We start from the raw sequence: 18,106 nt of genomic DNA, 5'->3' as shown, positions 1-18,106 counted from the left end.
GTGCTTGTGATGTCAGCAGAGAGCTCTGTATTCCAAAAAGAAAATAATTTCCTCTATAGTATTCAGCAGCTAATAAGTACTGGAAGGATTAAGATTTTTTAATAGAAGTAATTTACAAATCTGTTTAACTTTCTGTCACCAGTTGATTAAAAAAAAAAAAGTTTTCCACTGGAGTACCCCTTTAATGGCAAGCTGCTAGTAGTGCTGTGCAAAATAAATATGCAGACACAGTAGATCAGACAGGTTGGCTTCTGGTGTGTATCCTGAGGCTTGTAATTCACCTGAAACACTGCAATGCCAAAGCTGTAGATTTCAGGCAATTCTGGATTAACCCTGCCAGCTACGGAGATGACTAAGCCTGACCCAAAGCCCAATAGGTCCCAGATGGCAATAAGGCACTAGTATAATCATTTGCTTTCTGGCTTGTAAAGAACACAGCTTCCTCAGCCACTGGCACTATTGACAAAGAATGTAGAAGGTGTGGCCCTCTTGTGCCAAAACATGCAAAAATGTTGTGCAAGTCATGTGACACAGACTGTGGCATAAATTGTACCAATGCATTTGCAATAATAAGTCTGGGCCATTCTGTACCTCCATAAAAGATTTGAGGCACATATTATAGGATGTGTATAATACATATAGATATAGGCATTAATACAATGGAGGAAGGATCCGGCTTCACAGCAAGGACTGCTAAAATCCAAACTTTATTTGTTCATTAAAACCTGGAATGAAGGGAAGATAAAAGACACGTTGACGCGTTTCGGGCTGGATGCTAGCCCTTAAAGGAAATCTGTCACCAGAATCACCCGCACTAAACCTGTTACACAGGCTTGTAGTGCGGGTGATCCTGATTAAAACGCTTCTTACCTGGTTAAAAATGGTTCAGCGCTTCTTCAGATATCTTTATCTTTAGTTTTCTGTTATTCCCTGGCTTGGGACTCAGTGGGAGGTGTTATCATCTGGGACTCGGCTATACGTCATTCTAGCTGGGCGGAGCGGCCGCCCGGCTCATGAATATTCATGAACTTATCCTCGTAGTCTAACTCCTTTTTCTAGGTCTGGTGGGGAGGGCCGCGCATGCGCCGCGTTCCGTACACCCGGAAGCAGCGTTCTCCCCCCGGCTTCACTCGAGCTGCGTCCCAATACAAGTAAGAAGACGGGCTGCATGAGTGAAAAGCCGGGGGAGAACGCTGCTTCCGGGTGTACGGAACGCGGCGCATGCGCGGCCCTCCCTACCAGACCTAGAAAAAGGAGTTAGACTAGGAGGATAAGTTCATGAATATTCATGAGCCGGGCGGCAGCTCCGCCCAGCTAGAATGACGTGTGGCCGAGTCCCAGATGATAACACCTCCCACTGAGTCCCAAGCCAGGGAATAACAGAAAACTAAAAATATAGATATCTTAAGAAGCGCTCAACCATTTTTAACCAGGTAAGGAGCGTTTTAATCAGGATCACCCGCACTACAAGCCTGTGTAACAGGTTTAGTGTGGGTGATTCTGATGACAGATTTCCTTTAAGGCATTAGGCTGCTTTATACTTACTCTGCTCCAGGGCCACACCACCTCTCTCTGGCTACATCACACAGTTGTTTGACACAGAGGGCTTGCCTGTCTGTGGTGGCCCTGTGTAGCTCTGCGGCACGCATGATGGTCAACTGTGTAAGCGGAGAGAGGTGGTTTGGTCCCGGATCAGAGCGGACACCGGGCTCAACATCTCTGACTGTTGACCTGACTCCTGAAAGAATTATAAAGCTGTTACTTGTAAGTAGAAAGCCGCCTAAAATATGCTTGTTAAGCCCTAGTGTACTGTGTATGCAGCTTCATAAGCATGCAGTATTTAAAGCTTTAAAGCTTCTGGGCCCAATAGGATCCATTTCATGCCATTCATAGTACTAATGCCTACAAGATTGTACACCACTAACAGCAATGGGAGAGAATTTAATTTCACAGTCGCTGCCCAACTACTGCCTAATGGTAACATATATAGAATATTTAGAATTTCTGATAGCGCTGAGTTAGCATTTGAACATTTTAGTTAAAAGTATGTTTTTCCAAAGTTTTCTTTGTGAAAAAAATGTAATATATAAAAATGTAATATCAAAGAACATTGATACATGTTGTATATAGATGAGGTGCTAATCAAATAATTTGCAAGCACAATAAGTAGATGTTGCCTTTGGCGTAGACAACAAGAAACACACTTCAAACTGATTTCTTAATTTTGTTCTAGTAAAAGTCCCCGGAGATGCTAAAGAACTTTTGCTGGGATTTTTGCTAAGTAGCCAAGAGTCCCCCTTTAGGTGAAAAATGTTTCAAATATATAAATATAGCAGAGTTTAATTTGTCTGATGTAACGGGTGACTTTTAGCTTTATTTTTTACAATCTTAATTGTCTTTTTTTCTTTTACAGGTACTGAAGAAGAGAGACTGGCACTTGACGCTGCACTCATGTATGGTGTCAAAAAGGAATTTCGAGATGAGGAACAGTTTCTATCTGGTCTTGACACTACAATGGAATTTCAAGAAGATAATGCTGTGTTTGGCAGTGACTTCAAAGTCACTTTGACATTCAAAAACCAAAGTTCAAACCGTTACACAGTGTCAGCCTTCCTAACGGGACATGTGGTGTTTTATACGGGGGTCCAGAAAGCAGAGTTTAAGAACAAGACCCTCCAAGTGATCTTGGACCCACTATCTAGTAAGATATAGAATAAAAAAAAATACATAAATTATAATTGTGTATTAATATTTTTCATTGGGCATTATTTTGAGAATTGTTTTCATGTAGATTGTTGCTGATAATATTTTGACATATAGGAAGCAAATGTTTTGATTAATATGACATTCTTATACATTAAAACAACCCGACAACATAATTTCAAAGGTTTAATATTAGGGCAACTCCATAATCAATTTTTATTACATGTTCTACAATACATTTTCACTAAACAGGGTCAGACTTTCTTCACGAATGGATAAAATAGTGCTCACCCCTGTGACCCTCAATCTCTGTCATAGAAAATCCCTTTCCTGATTACCTCGGGGAGACAGGGTTACTGGCAGGTCTTGTTGGGTTTACAGCAAATCCTAGCATGTTTCAATCCTTCAGCCTTAGCAGGTTACTATAAATGTGGTAAATTATCAATGACAAGCCAAGGAAGTATGAGAATGAAATGTAAAATAGAATTTCTAGCAGCAAAATGTAATAATTGTACACAATAATGTTTCCCATGGTTTATCATTTTTTCCACAATTGCATTTCATTCCAAAAACTGTACTAGAACTGCAGCACACAGTCTTAAAGGGGTATTCCAGGATTTTTTTTTTATTTGACTATGTAAAATTAGTGTAGTTCACAATATAGTATCTGTACCTGTGTTTGAGGGCTGGTCTCCCAATTCTCATGTAATCTTTGCACGGATGTTTATTTTTAATAGCAGACAAAATGAGTGTCGTCTTCAATGGGTGGAGCGACTGCTGGTTGTGAAGGAGATGAATCTCCATAGGGCTGCAGGGAATTGTAACTCAGGTGTGCAAAGAAGGGATCCTGGGACTTGTAATTGGAGGGAGGGAACTGCGACAGGAAATAACCATTTCACTAAAAAATGCAGCAGCGTAATAGTGGACTCACAACACAGCAATTTAGCCCCAAGACAAGCGCGGATCCTTCAAAAGCTATTCACTACTGTCTGGCATGTAACCACTAAGGTCAACTTATGGAAAATAAATACATTTCAAATGGCCTTTTAGGGAAATCAAATTTATTAAACATGGGATCCAGAGAATAAAACAGCTATTAAACATATATTGAAAAAGAGATGTCGGAGGCACTCCCCATTGCAATAAAATACTGTACTTTATTCCATGGAGAGCAACAAACTGCAGGTGCATAGCGTGGGACGCCAACAGCGCTGTAGCGCATCTTCAGACCACTCCCCCCTCTCAGTAAGTACTCCATGTCAGGAACTGTCCAGAGCAGGAACAAATCCCCATAGCAAACCTATCCTGCTCTGGAAAGTTCCTAACATGGACAGAGGTGTCAGCAGAGAGCACTGTGGTTAGACAGAAAATAAATTCAAAAAGAAAAGGACTTCCTTTGGAGCAAACAGCAGCTGATAAGTACTGGAAGGGTTAAGATTTTTAAAGAGAAGTAATATACAAATCTGTTTAACTTTCTGGCACAGGTTGATTAAAAAACAAAAACAAACGTATTTTCCACCAAAGTACCCCTTGTCAGACTTAAAAGAACTATAAAACTTCCTCTGGAGCATACAGCGGCTGAGACTGGAACTAGAAGTACTGGATGGCTAAGACTTTTAAATAGAATTAATTTACAAATCTGTTAAACTTTCTGCCACCAATTGATTAAAAAAAAAATTCCACCGGAGTACCCCTTTAACGTCTGTGTTTTGAGTTATTTTGAGAGGACAGGAAAATTAAAAACTGTTATACTGTGCACTCACTACTTTACAGTGTTGTCACATGAAAAGATAGAGTAAAATGTTCACCAAAATGTGAGTAGTATACACACTCATGTGAGACACTGTATCAGCAGGTTACTGTGGGTGATGCTGCTGTCATTTTTCATCTAAAGCTAAAATAAGTTTTGTCACCAATACAGACTAAGACTGTTAAGGGGTTAAAGAAGACATAAAAAATATTTAAAATAGTGAAATACATTTGCAATATTTATTATGAGATTAAGATATGCCTTAAATTATTTTAAATGAATAAACAAATATGTGAGCATACAAAGTAGAAGACATCCTTCATGCACACCGTACTTCATAGAATACATAGAATACTATTCAGAAACTTGATTTAAAGGGGTTGTGCGCTGCCCTGCCTTTCGGAGCTCCGCTCACAGCGTCCAGAAGTTCATTACTCCGAACGCTGTGTGCGGGCCTCCGTGTTCGCGGCCGTTGGGCGTGACGTCACGCCCGGCCCCCTCGTGACGTCAAGCCGCTGTCACGCCCCCTTCCCATAGACTTTGGTAGAGGGGGCGGGCATGACGTCACGCCCGGCGGCCGCAAACACGGAAGCCCGCACACAGCGTTCGGAGTAATGAACTTCTGGACGCTGTGAGCGGAGCTCCGAAAGGCAGGGCAGCGCACAACCCCTTTAAGATCACTAAAGAGAAAACGACAACAAAATATTTCATTTTAATAATGTGTTTGCAATATCATAAAACACAAATTGGAAATTGGATTCCCATTTTGGAGATATCATGTCTTTGTACAGTGATCCCTCAACCTACAATGGCCTCAACATACAATAGTTTCAACATATAATGGCCTTTCCTGGACCATTGTAAGTTGAAACCAGACTCAACATACAATGCTAAGGACAGTCCAGATCTGTGAAACGTGTCAATGGCTGGACGATCTGACGAATCAGAATGGGCAATTTACTGGTAAAACCCCTGTATTACTGAAGCGTATGCACTGACTGATGTCTGGTAGCGCCCCCTACAGTACAGGGAGGTATTACATGTTCTGTACTCTTTACCTGTGCCAGGGTTACCTGCTCCTTTGGACACCAGGTAAGGGCGACTCCATGTTACTTTTTTAGGACATTGCATGCACTGTACAGGACCCCGAAGAAGCTCCTGTCCTCTACATAGACCAGTGTTTCCCAAACAGGGTGCCCCCAGCTGTTGCAAAACCAGCCTTTGGCTGTCCGGGCATGCTGGGAGTTGTAGTTTTTCAACAGCTGGAGGCTCCCTGCTTGGGAAACACTGACATAGACAGTGATTTACAGATCTCAGCAGATCTTTATTACTTTTATATGTAAAGGACTTGCTTTATCTATATTAGTTATCTACTTATTTTTCTTTAAAGGAGTAGTCCAGTGGTGACCCAGTGGTGAACAACTTATCCCCTAACCTAAGGATATTGGATAAGTTTGAGATCGCGGGGGGTTCGACCACTGGGGCCCCCTGCGATCTCCTCTACGGAGCCCCGACAGCCCGTGAGAAGGGGGCGTGTCGACCTCCGCACAAAGCGGCGCCTGACACGCCCCCTCAATACAACTCTATGGCAGAGCCGAAGCGCTGCCTTCGGCAATCTCCGGCTCTGCCATAGAGATGTATTGAGGGGGCGTGTCAGCCGCCGCTTTGTGCGGGGGTCGACACCCGCTATCTGGCGGAGAGTCTGGCCCCCGTACAGAGAGATCGCAGGGGGCCCCAGCGGTTGGACCCCCCGCGATCTCAAACTTATCCCCTATCCTTAGGATAGGGGATAAGTTTTTCACCACTGGACTACCCCTTTAATTCTCGCTTTTTTTCCTATTTTTGGATGGCATTTTGGTGGCTTCAGAACCAATTACCAGGTTTCCATAGAGTTCTGGTCTCAACATACAATGGTTTCAACATACAATGGTCGTCCCAGAACCAATTAATATTGTAACTTGAGTGACCACTGTATTATCTTCAACTTTTTTGTAATGTTGCCAACTCTGCATTTGGGTGATTTACATTAAAGTCTATTCATTAACTTCAGATTATATTATTGAAGGCTGGAAAGAGCCGCAGCATCAGTAGACACTTCAGTCAAGCACATATATTCCTTGTTGGTGTATTGAGTGTGAAGAGGTGGAATTTGGGCATATTACCATTTAGTTACTTGCAACAAACAAGATGAATGTACATAAGATGTGATACTTAAATTCAATTCAAATGACCACTTCAGAATGTAAATTGCATTTTCTCTATTCCATTTCATTTTTCCATTAGCCAAAACTGTGGATGTTCAAATAAGAGCCGGGGAGTACATGAGCAATATAGTGGAGCAGGCATCCCTACATTTTTTTGTCACAGCTCGCATTAATGAAACAAAGAAGATAATGGCCAAACAGAAGATTGTCGTATTGCAAGTTCCAGAGTTACGCATTAAGGTAAGAGCCATCTCCAGAGCCAGATCACTACGAAAACTGGAGAAACCTTCCTATGCTTGTGCCTACTTCTATATTAATAACCATCTTAAGCATCAGGGTTGTCTATATGATTCTGTAATGGAGAATTCAAGGTTATTAACACAAGCTACTTATATATATTGACAATATATATGACAAGGTATCAGTTTTGAAGGTCAATGAGATACTCCACCTAAAGGCCTAGAAATCGAATCTTACTTATTATTATAATGTGACACACATGGGAAAAAGTGGTACTGTCCTTCATCTCTAAACAGTTAATCTTGTTTTCTACAATTACTTATATGACAAGACAAGATCTTTTGCAAATGAATATGTTTAGAAATTAGGTGAAGGTTATAACATGGGGCATATGAACAGGAAAAGAACATTCAAATAGTGTTGACTTGCCAGCATAAAGTCAGATGTCATATATTTTTTTTTATGCTTAAAGGTACTGGAATTTCGGAATCCTGGACTTTGGTTTAAAACACAAATTACTTCAAGGGGTACTCCGCCTCTAGACATCTTATCCCCTATCCAAAGGATAGGGGATAAGATGTCTAATTACGGGGGTCCCGCCGTTGAGGACCCCCACGATATCAGCTGTGGCACCCCAGTCATCCGGTGTACGGAGCAAACTTCGCTTCATGCTGGATGACTGGTCATGCGGGGCCAGAGGCTCGAGACATCACGGCCACACCCTTTTGTGACATCACGGCCACGCCCCCTCAATGCACGTCTATGGGAGGGGGTGAAATGGCCTCCGGTGCTGCACCTGAGGCTCTAAACGAATGCCGGATGCAGCAGGGAGATCGCCGGGGCCCCAGCAGCATGACCCCCGTGATCGGAGATCTTATCCCCCTATCCTTTGGATAGGGGATAATATGTAGGGGCAGAGAACCCCTTAAAGTGGCACTTCAGGATAAGTGATAATTTTCTGGTTGCAGGGTTCCGAACGCTGAGAACCCCCCATGAACTTCAGAATGGGGCCCGTCTCTAACTATGCATGGAGCACACGCTGCATCATGCACTGTGTATGGGAGCACCAGAGATACCTGAATACAGCTCTTGTGTAGCTCAGGCACTCCCATAGACTTGCCAACACTTCCCTCCATGCATAGGAGGCCATGTTTTGGAGTTTGCAAGGGTCTCACCTGTCAGACCGCCCCACAATCACAGTTTCATCAAGTTTTGTGCTTTTGTAGAGTAGATAATGTGACACCAATAAAAACATTGCATTTCCAGATTCCAGATGGACCCACAAATATTGTTGGGACATCTTCCAACAGCTTACTTAGGGCTATGTCTTTAAGTCTCTGTGCCTAAGGGGACCTGAAGTCTTATCTTCCACATTAGAAACATTTTGAAGAAACAAACTGCATATGGTTAGTGGAGGACAGGTTTTCCAAGGAATTCACACAGACAACAAGGCAGGTTATTGGCCCCTTGCTTTATTGGCCCCTCATCATAAAGCAACCCCTCTGTAACAAATCAATTACAGAGGACAACACTGGACCTTAGTACCTACGTGATTCTGTGCGGCTGCAGACGTTGCACCTACAGTCATGAAATTAGTGTAGGCACATGTACTGCTTGTAGAAGGGGTTTTCAAGTGAAAACTTACTGATGGACTATCCTCAGGAATCAGGATAGAACATCAATACCTAATCAGAGGGATGTCAACACCCAGCACAACGCCTTAACCACAGCACCTGCATTACATAGTGAATTGAGCTGGCCGACCATGCTGGGTTACCGCTGCTCTGCTCCCATTCACATCAATGGGAGATCAGCTGTAGCAAGGCTAAGTTCACATCACATTTGCTCTGTACGTTCTCCATATATGTCAGCAACTTGTCAAAAAAGGATTCTGCCATATACTGCGGAGTATGGACAGAGTATGGAGTATGGATCTGCATTTGGCAGATTTTCTGAATGTAAATGATTATTTTGCATGACTGGAAAGCTCAGACAGGCACGTTTTTAATTTGTGTATAGTACAGTACACCTATATGTTCAGACAATGGTCCAAACGGGTCACTAGTTGACTCAATGGGCTCACTAGCTGTATGTGTCTTGCCTGCATCCTCATTTGGTAAGTTGCCGATATATATGCCAGCAAATATGATATGAACCTAGCCTGTGCAGCCACTGCACAATGAACATAGCCTTCTGCTTATATATTGTATATGTACACACCACATATTTTTGCATTTGAATTTACAGTAAACATGGCATTACCTTCTTTTTTTATATGGACACTGTACAATTATTGCAGCATTTTCATAATTTTCCATTTTGCCTGTGAAGTCCCCATAGGCACAATAATGCATCTTTAAATGCGAGGCTGATGGACGGATCTGTCAGTCCCTAACCTAATAAAAGAGGGCATCAACTCCTGCTAATACAGATGTAATGCATTTCAGTGCAGTAGGGTGCAAACACAGAAGCAGATTCTTATTCTTCTAATAGTGACTGAGATGATGATGCCATTCTTCGCTCTACACAGTAGATATTTAATATACAGATCACCAACATAACAAAGAACATTGTATAGGAATGTACGCTCCTACCCACTTATAATTATCACTGATATTATGAAAAATAATTATATTCCCATTAGCTCACCAGCTGCTTATGTGCCGTAATTTACTTATTCTGTACAGAAAATGTAATTAACACACTGTATCTAAATCCGTTATCTGTTATGTGGAGAGTTACAACACAAAGGGAAGATTTTAGGTTGGTCTTTTTATCATAGAAAGATTAAAAAAAGATTTAGAATTTGCTTTAGAAAACACACCCTTTTGATGGTACTCTTTATAGTCTATGTTTTTTTTTCAAGTCAGGTTGACTTTATTCTACTTCTTTATGGCTAGTGGAGAGTAAGAATGGAAAGGCCTCCTTCTCCACAGAGACAGCAACATAGGTTTGCAAAAGGGTTGTGACATCATGAAATGGTATTACATTGTACAATGTATAATGTATAGGACCCTCTTTTTTTTTTTTAAGTAAAAAGAAATAATCATAGTTTGGAAAGCCTTGGCCAGGTACAACCAGGCAGTATACTACTACCCCCATACACACACCTTGGAGTTTTAGTCTACTGACTTTTACGTGGGAGTCACAAGAATAAAAGAATTGCTGCTGCTGTGGCGACCCTGACAGAGCAAACCTTCCACTAAACCGAAATGTTGGATGGCAAAATATAGCATAGAATTATGTTGAAATACATTGAAATATAGAAGTCCCCAGGAGTTACTACAACTCCAATGTTGTGTTCCATTAGTGGTTTGTGCTGTCATCAAAGAAAATTTTGATTTGTCCTAAGGGTAAATTCACACTGCTGAATTTCCGCAGAATTCCACGAGTGGAATTCCGTGAGTGGAATTCTGTGCAGTGAACATCACTATCAGTTTGAATGGGTCTTCTGCAAGACCCGTTCACGCAAAGGAATTTCAGCGGCAGTCAATTCCGCTGCTGAAATTGTTCTATGCAAAGAAGGAACATGCTCATTCTTTGTGCGGAAGTCCGCAAAGTTTTTTTGACGGCGGCCGCCAGACGGGATCTCCGCACGGGATTCCACGAGCGGAGAATCCGCACTGTTAATGTACCCTAAGGAGTATGCAGGCCTGAACAATCATGGCAGCGCATTTCTCTTCTCGATCTGTATATATGTCAGCAAGATGGTCACATAGACTTATATTATGAGACAGTCTCCGTCACGTAACATAGAGGTGAGAGAGAACATGCTAAGGGCATGTTACATTTGTTACCACTTTTAGTACTGAATACCATGAAATAGTTAAAATAATAAAAATAATACTTATCAATGCTATCTCAAGACCCCATCTTGGCCAAATTCACATGTGAAGGTTGCAGGTTCTCGTTTCGCTGGGCCCCCACTTTAGGGAATATACTTTCCCCCAGTGCGTTCATTTCTGAACGCCCTTGCAGCACTACTTGGTTACACATCAAGGGTTTTCATAAATATGGATCTTCACGCTGCGTGGTGTGCAAATTTGCTTTTCAAACTAACACTACTCTTAACCAGGATACAAGCAAATGTTTTCCTATACAAGCCTTCATGAATTGCCAATCTGGTTTTGTAGTATATAGAATTTGTTGTAAGTCATGTAATTTGTCTTACATTGGCTGCACTATACGCCCTCTGAAAAAAAGGATTCAGGAGCACATTCGTGCTATTGCGAATCCGCACCATGTGAACATCTCGGGTGCCTCTCGGCACTTTCGTGATGTTCACTTAGAAGATATTTCCTCCTTAATTTTTCATGGCGTGGAGCTAGTAGGCAAACCCTGTCGAGGCGGAGATCATGTAGCGTTACTACGTAATAGAGAGGTGTATTGGATACACACATTGCATACCGCACAACCTTCTGGTTTAAACTACAGGACGGACCTAATATTTCATTATAAACATTTATGACTTTCCTGTGCTTCTTATTCTTATTTTAATAGTTTTTCTTGGATAGGTTATCATCTTATGTATATCAATTTTTCCCATGCAATTTATTGTTTTGGTTTCTCATCCATGATATCATAGGTACTAATTATGTCAGTATGTTACTACAATTGTATTGTGTACGAGTTGATCCGACTGTGATGAGGCAAGAGCCCTCCCCCTCACTTACAGATCCCCATGTATTCCTGGCTGTACCTGAGAACTTGTGTGCATTGACAAAGGGTCTTAGCCGAAACGCGTCCACCCTGTCTCTCCTATTGTTGCTTTGTACTGGCTGTACCGCTTGCCTTGCGGATTTTATCTGGTTCTAATAAAGCTTTCATCATTTACCACTGGCTGTTCTACTGTTCAACAATTAAGGATAGAAGTTTCCAGATCAGGGAGAGCAGGCCGGATGGGACACACATGTTGCGGGAGTGGGCAGGATTGGACACACATGTTGCGGTAGCAGGCGGGGTTGGACACATACTGTATGTTGCGGGAGCGGACAGGATTGGACACACATGTTGCGGTAGCCGGCGGGGTTGGACACACATGTTGTGAGAGTGGGTGAGATTGAACAAATATGGTGTGGGAGCAGGCGAGATTGGACACACGTGTGCGGGGGCAGGCGGGAGTGGAATAAACATCTTGAGGGAGCAGGCAGTATTGGTCAGAAATCCAGTGGGAGAAAGAAAACATTCCGCGCAGGGCTCTAGATCACTGGACATCATAGTGGGTTGGAGAAAAGTAAATAGATCCCCTGGTCACCCAAAGATATATTTTGTCAGTTCCATTAGCTCCTTGGCAATTAGTAATACAAAAACACCCATGATCCATTGGAGCCTTAAATACAATATAATCAGATTGCTGTAGATGATCAGATTTGTTTATTATTCTCATATGTTTATGTTGTGTATAATTACATGTCTCATTTCTTACACATGTACCCTTTGTATGCTCTTGACATCAAATGCTTTAAGGATAATGTCTAGATAAATAAATACTTAAAGTGGGAGCCCACTGTAACATTGCTTGCTGATTCACAAACTTGTTAGTTTAGCATAAAAAAATAAAATTCAGGCCAAATAAAAAAACACACAAACACAAAATTAGGTCAGGATAGATTTCATACACCTAAGGCAAAAATTAAAAAGCATAAAGCCGGTATTTATTATTGTAGGTTTAAGTGAAGCATTTTTTACACCTTTTTTTTGTGTGCTGATAATGTGTAGGAGCACCACATTTATTAAATGGTCGCATAAAAAATATGGACGTTCCAACTAAGCCCTGTTGATGAAAATATAGAACTTTTTTGCGCCTTTTCATAAAAAGGCCCAGTTCATAAAAACCGTCCACATCATGTGTATTGCCAAAATCAGTGGATTGCGACTCAAAATCAGCAAAAATGTGTAAACCAAAATGTGAAAAAAAGGTGCAAATAAACCCTGCTTGCGCCTTTTTTTCCGCCTTTTGTAGATCAAAAAACAGTCTAAAGAAAATGATAAATGTCAGCCGACATCTTTTAACTTGTCTGTTTATTCCATTCCATTGCAGAAACTAAAGAATGAAATAAACAGTGAAATGATTATGCAACACATTTCAGATTATAAAAACAGAAGAAACTATTAGATTAAATGTACCTGCTGATATGCTGAGTTTGAGGCATCACTGACAGGTTCTATATTTTCATCAACAGGGCTTAGTTGGAACGTCCATATTTTTTATGTGATGAATTGAATAAAAATCAAGAAAAGTATAATACTATGTTACGAAAAAAACGAAACAAAAAAGAAAAGCAACAACGAAAGAGTAGTCCATTGCAGTTTATGCAATACTCTTTATTTACAGGATACGGACATGTACAAAAGTGACGCTTTCGTCTGCAATACACAGCCGAAACGCGTCACTTATGTACATGTCCGTATCATGTAAAAGAAGAATATTGCATTGAATCTGCGCTGGACTACTTTTTTGTTGTTGTGGATTCTAAGGTGTAATTGGAGTGTCCCAGTCTGAGATGCAGAGGAAGCAAGGGGGTCAGCTGAATACTCTATTAACCCCCCCCCCCCCCCCCCAACAAAAAAAAAAGGCAGCAGGCTGAGCAAAACTGGTTTATAAGGAGAGTTTAAAAGACAGTGGTACTGGGGCCTACAATGCCTTAGGGGTCTCGGGACCTTCAGCCACTCTTTTTTGAGGTAAAAAGAGGTAGGGAGTTGGCTCCAAATGTTTGGGACTCTTAATTTTTAAGTTTAATTGTGTTGTTGGCTCGGCTTTCTACATTATTGATATAGACTTCAGTGGAGAGAGTCATGTACATATTCAGCCACTTCTTTTACATGTGACTCTGATTAGGGGTCAGGTGGGATCCAAAATGTAGAATGGTGGCTCTCAACAACCTTTATCTGGCATACGGTCTAAGAATCACCAAAGAATGATCAAAGAGTTAAGGGTCATTGTTACTTAATTAAAAATATATTATGCAATATATATTGACCATAATGTCTTTATATTGTATTTTTAAGATTGATAATCTAATGTAGATTAAAGGGGTACTCTTCCAGGAAAATAAAATATATCCTCTATCCACAGGATAGGGAAAAGTGTGTGATTGTTGAGGGTCCAACTGCTGGGGCCCCGTGTGATCTCCTGTAAGGGGCCCAGCTACTTACCCGTCCTCAACGTGTTCCAACCACCACCCACAGAGACAAGCTTCAGTGTGACCCCACTCACCAACCCCAGTGGTCGGACCCCCCCATAATCAGACATTTTTCCCTTATCTTGTGGATAGGGGATATGTTTTATTTCCCTGGAGTACTCCTTTAATGCTATACAAAATGTAAAAGAAATGTAAAAAGCTGCAAACATTACACTGTTCTGTTATTACATTTAATATAGACAATTGGAGAGAAGATGGTTGGGAAAGAAATAAGAGTGGTTTTAGAGTTCACAAATCCATTGAAGAAAAAGCTCCAGAATGTGGTCTTGCGTATAGGAGGGCCAAGTCTTATGCAAACCAAAACTCAGGTTTACCGGTAAGTGTTGTATTTTCCATTGAACCGCACATATTTTTGTAAAATCACTTGCGAATCCTTTTGTTGTATGACCCCTCAATGACAGTGCTAATATTCGTTTAACATTTTAGTTTTTTCCTCCTTTGGTTATAAAAGCTCTAACTCCTTTTTATCTTTCTGTCAATGGAAGCATAAGGGACGAGTACACTTTTTGTTGTGGATTTGATGCTGTGTAAATAAATGTAACTAAAGGATTAGTGTTACGCCGAGCGCTCCGGGTCCCCGCTCCTCCCCGGAGCGCTCGCTACACTCTCGCTACTGCAGCGCTCCGGTCAGATCCACTGACCCGGTGCGCTGCGATACCGCCTCCAGCCGGGATGCGATTCGCGATGCGGGTGGCGCCCGCTCGCGATGCGCACCCCGGCTCCCGTACCTGACTCGCTCTCCGTCGGTCCTGTCCCGGCGCGCGCGGCCCCGCTCCCTAGGGCGCGCGCGCGCCGGGTCTCTGCGATTTAAAGGGCCACTGCGCCGCTGATTGGCGCAAGTGGTTCTAATTAGTGTGTTCACCTGTGCACTCCCTATGTATACCTCACTTCCCCTGCACTCCCTCGCCGGATCTTGTTGCCATTGTGCCAGTGAAAGCGTTTCCTTGTATGTTCCTAGCCTGTGTTCCAGACCTCCTGCCGTTGCCCCTGACTACGATCCTTGCTGCCTGCCCCGACCTTCTGCTACGTCCGACCTTGCTTCTGTCTACTCCCTTGTACCGCGCCTATCTTCAGCAGTCAGAGAGGTTGAGCCGTTGCTAGTGGATACGACCTGGTCACTACCGCCGCAGCAAGACCATCCCGCTTTGCGGCGGGCTCTGGTGAAAACCAGTAGTGACTTAGAACCGGTCCACTAGCACGGTCCACGCCAATCCCTCTCTGGCACAGAGGATCCACCTCCTGCCAGCCGGCATCGTGACAGTAGATCCGGCCATGGATCCCGCTGAAGTCCCTCTGCCAGTTGTCGCCGACCTCACCACGGTGGTCGCCCAGCAGTCACAACAGATAGCGCAACAAGGCCACCAGCTGTCTCAACTGACCGTGATGCTACAGCAGCTACTACCACAGCTTCAGCAATCATCTCCTCCGCCAGCTCCTGCACCTCCTCCGCAGCGAGTGGCCGCTTCAGGCCTACGACTATCCTTGCCGGATAAATTTGATGGGGACTCTAAATTTTGCCGTGGCTTTCTTTCTCAATGTTCCCTGCACTTGGAGATGATGTCGGACCAGTTTCCTACTGAAAGGTCTAAGGTGGCTTTCGTAGTCAGCCTTCTGTCTGGAAAAGCTCTGTCATGGGCCACACCGCTCTGGGACCGCAATGACCCCGTCACTGCCTCTGTACACTCCTTCTTCTCGGAAATTCGAAGTGTCTTTGAGGAACCTGCCCGAGCCTCTTCTGCTGAGACTGCCCTGTTGAACCTGGTCCAGGGTAATTCTTCCGTTGGCGAGTACGCCGTACAATTCCGTACTCTTGCTTCTGAACTATCCTGGAATAATGAGGCCCTCTGCGCGACCTTTAAAAAAGGCCTATCCAGCAACATTAAAGATGTTCTGGCCGCACGAGAAATCCCTGCTAACCTACATGAACTCATTTATCTAGCCACTCGCATTGACATGCGTTTTTCCGAAAGGCGTCAGGAGCTCCGCCAGGATATGGACTTTGTTCGCACGAGGCGTTTTTTCTCCCCGGCTCCTCTCTCCTCTGGTCCCCTGCAATCCGTTCCTGTGCCTCCCGCCGTGGAGGCCATGCAGGTCGACCGGTCTCGCCTGACACCTCAAGAGAGGACACGACGCCGCATGGAGAACCTCTGCCTGTACTGTGCCGGTACCGAACACTTCCTGAAGGATTGTCCTATCCGTCCTCCCCGCCTGGAAAGACGTACGCTGACTCCGCACAAGGGTGAGACAGTCCTTGATGTCAACTCTGCTTCTCCACGTCTTACTGTGTCTGTGCGGATATCTGCCTCTACCTTCTCCTTCTCTACTATGGCCTTCTTGGATTCCGGATCTGCAGGAAATTTTATTTTGGCCTCTCTCATCAACAGGTTCAACATCCCGGTGACCAGTCTCGCCAGACCCCTCTACATCAATTGTGTTAACAATGAAAGATTGGACTGTACCATACGTTTCCGCACGGAGCCCCTCCTAATGTGCATCGGACCTCATCACGAGAAAATTGAGTTTTTGGTCCTCCCCAATTGCACTTCCGAAATTCTCCTCGGACTACCCTGGCTTCAACACCATTCCCCAACCCTGGATTGGTCCACTGGGGAGATCAAGAGTTGGGGTTCCTCTTGTTTCAAGGACTGCCTTAAACCGGTTCCCAGTTCTCCTTGCCGTGACCCTGTGGTTCCCCCTGTAACCGGTCTCCCTAAGGCCTATATGGACTTTGCGGATGTTTTTTGCAAAAAACAAGCTGAGACTCTACCTCCTCACAGGCCTTATGACTGTCCTATTGACCTCCTCCCGGGCACTACTCCACCCCGGGGCAGAATTTATCCTCTCTCTGCCCCAGAGACTCTTGCTATGTCTGAGTACATCCAGGAAAATTTAAAAAAGGGCTTTATCCGCAAATCCTCCTCTCCTGCCGGAGCCGGATTTTTCTTTGTGTCCAAAAAAGATGGCTCCCTACGTCCTTGCATTGACTACCGCGGTCTTAATAAAATCACGGTAAAGAACCGCTACCCCCTACCTCTCATCTCTGAACTCTTTGATCGCCTCCAAGGTGCCCACATCTTTACCAAACTGGACTTAAGAGGTGCTTATAATCTCATCCGCATCAGAGAGGGGGATGAATGGAAAACGGCATTTAACACTAGAGATGGACACTTTGAGTATCTGGTCATGCCCTTTGGCCTGTGCAACGCCCCTGCCGTCTTCCAAGACTTTGTTAATGAAATTTTTCGTGATCTCTTATATTCCTGTGTTGTTGTGTATCTGGACGATATCCTGATTTTTTCTGCCAACCTAGAAGAACACCGCCAGCATGTCCGCATGGTTCTTCAGAGACTTCGTGACAATCAACTTTATGCCAAAATGGAGAAATGTCTGTTTGAATGTCAATCTCTTCCTTTCCTAGGATACTTGGTCTCTGGCCAGGGACTACAAATGGATCCAGACAAACTCTCTGCCGTCTTAGATTGGCCACGCCCCTCCGGACTCCGTGCTATCCAACGTTTTTTGGGGTTCGCCAATTATTACAGACAATTTATTCCACATTTTTCTACCATTGTGGCTCCTATCGTGGCTTTAACCAAAAAGAATGCCAATCCTAAGTCATGGCCTCCTCAAGCGGAAGACACCTTTAAACAGCTCAAGTCTGCCTTTTCTTCGGCTCCCGTGCTCTCCAGACCTGACCCATCTAAACCCTTCCTATTGGAGGTTGATGCCTCCTCAGTAGGAGCTGGAGCGGTCCTTCTACAAAAAAATTCTTCCGGGCATGCTGTTACTTGTGGTTTTTTTTCTAGGACCTTCTCTCCGGCGGAGAGGAACTACTCCATCGGGGATCGAGAGCTACTAGCCATTAAATTAGCACTTGAGGAATGTAGGCATCTGCTGGAGGGATCAAGATTTCCAGTTATTATTTACACCGATCACAAGAACCTCTCCTATCTCCAGTCTGCCCAACGGCTGAATCCTCGCCAGGCCAGGTGGTCTCTGTTCTTTGC

The 18,106-nt window shown here is 43.5% G+C and overlaps 1 protein-coding gene across 6 annotated transcripts in view; it reads left to right on the top strand.

The window, feature by feature from the left end:
* The window catches only part of F13A1 (coagulation factor XIII A chain), a 151,408-nt gene that overhangs the window by 120,997 nt on the left and 12,305 nt on the right, over positions 1 to 18,106 (top strand). For all 6 annotated transcript variants that reach the window (XM_056518479.1, XM_056518478.1, XM_056518482.1 and 3 more), the window contains 3 exons: positions 2,414 to 2,701; positions 6,737 to 6,897; positions 14,279 to 14,415. In XM_056518479.1, coding sequence (XP_056374454.1) covers positions 2,414 to 2,701; positions 6,737 to 6,897; positions 14,279 to 14,415 — 586 coding nt within the window. The remainder of the gene's footprint in view (positions 1 to 2,413; positions 2,702 to 6,736; positions 6,898 to 14,278; positions 14,416 to 18,106) is intronic.

This window comes from Hyla sarda, chromosome 5, assembly GCF_029499605.1.
Source record: "Hyla sarda isolate aHylSar1 chromosome 5, aHylSar1.hap1, whole genome shotgun sequence".
Taxonomy (NCBI): domain Eukaryota; kingdom Metazoa; phylum Chordata; class Amphibia; order Anura; family Hylidae; genus Hyla; species Hyla sarda.
This window is presented reverse-complemented; position numbering and strand designations above follow the sequence as displayed.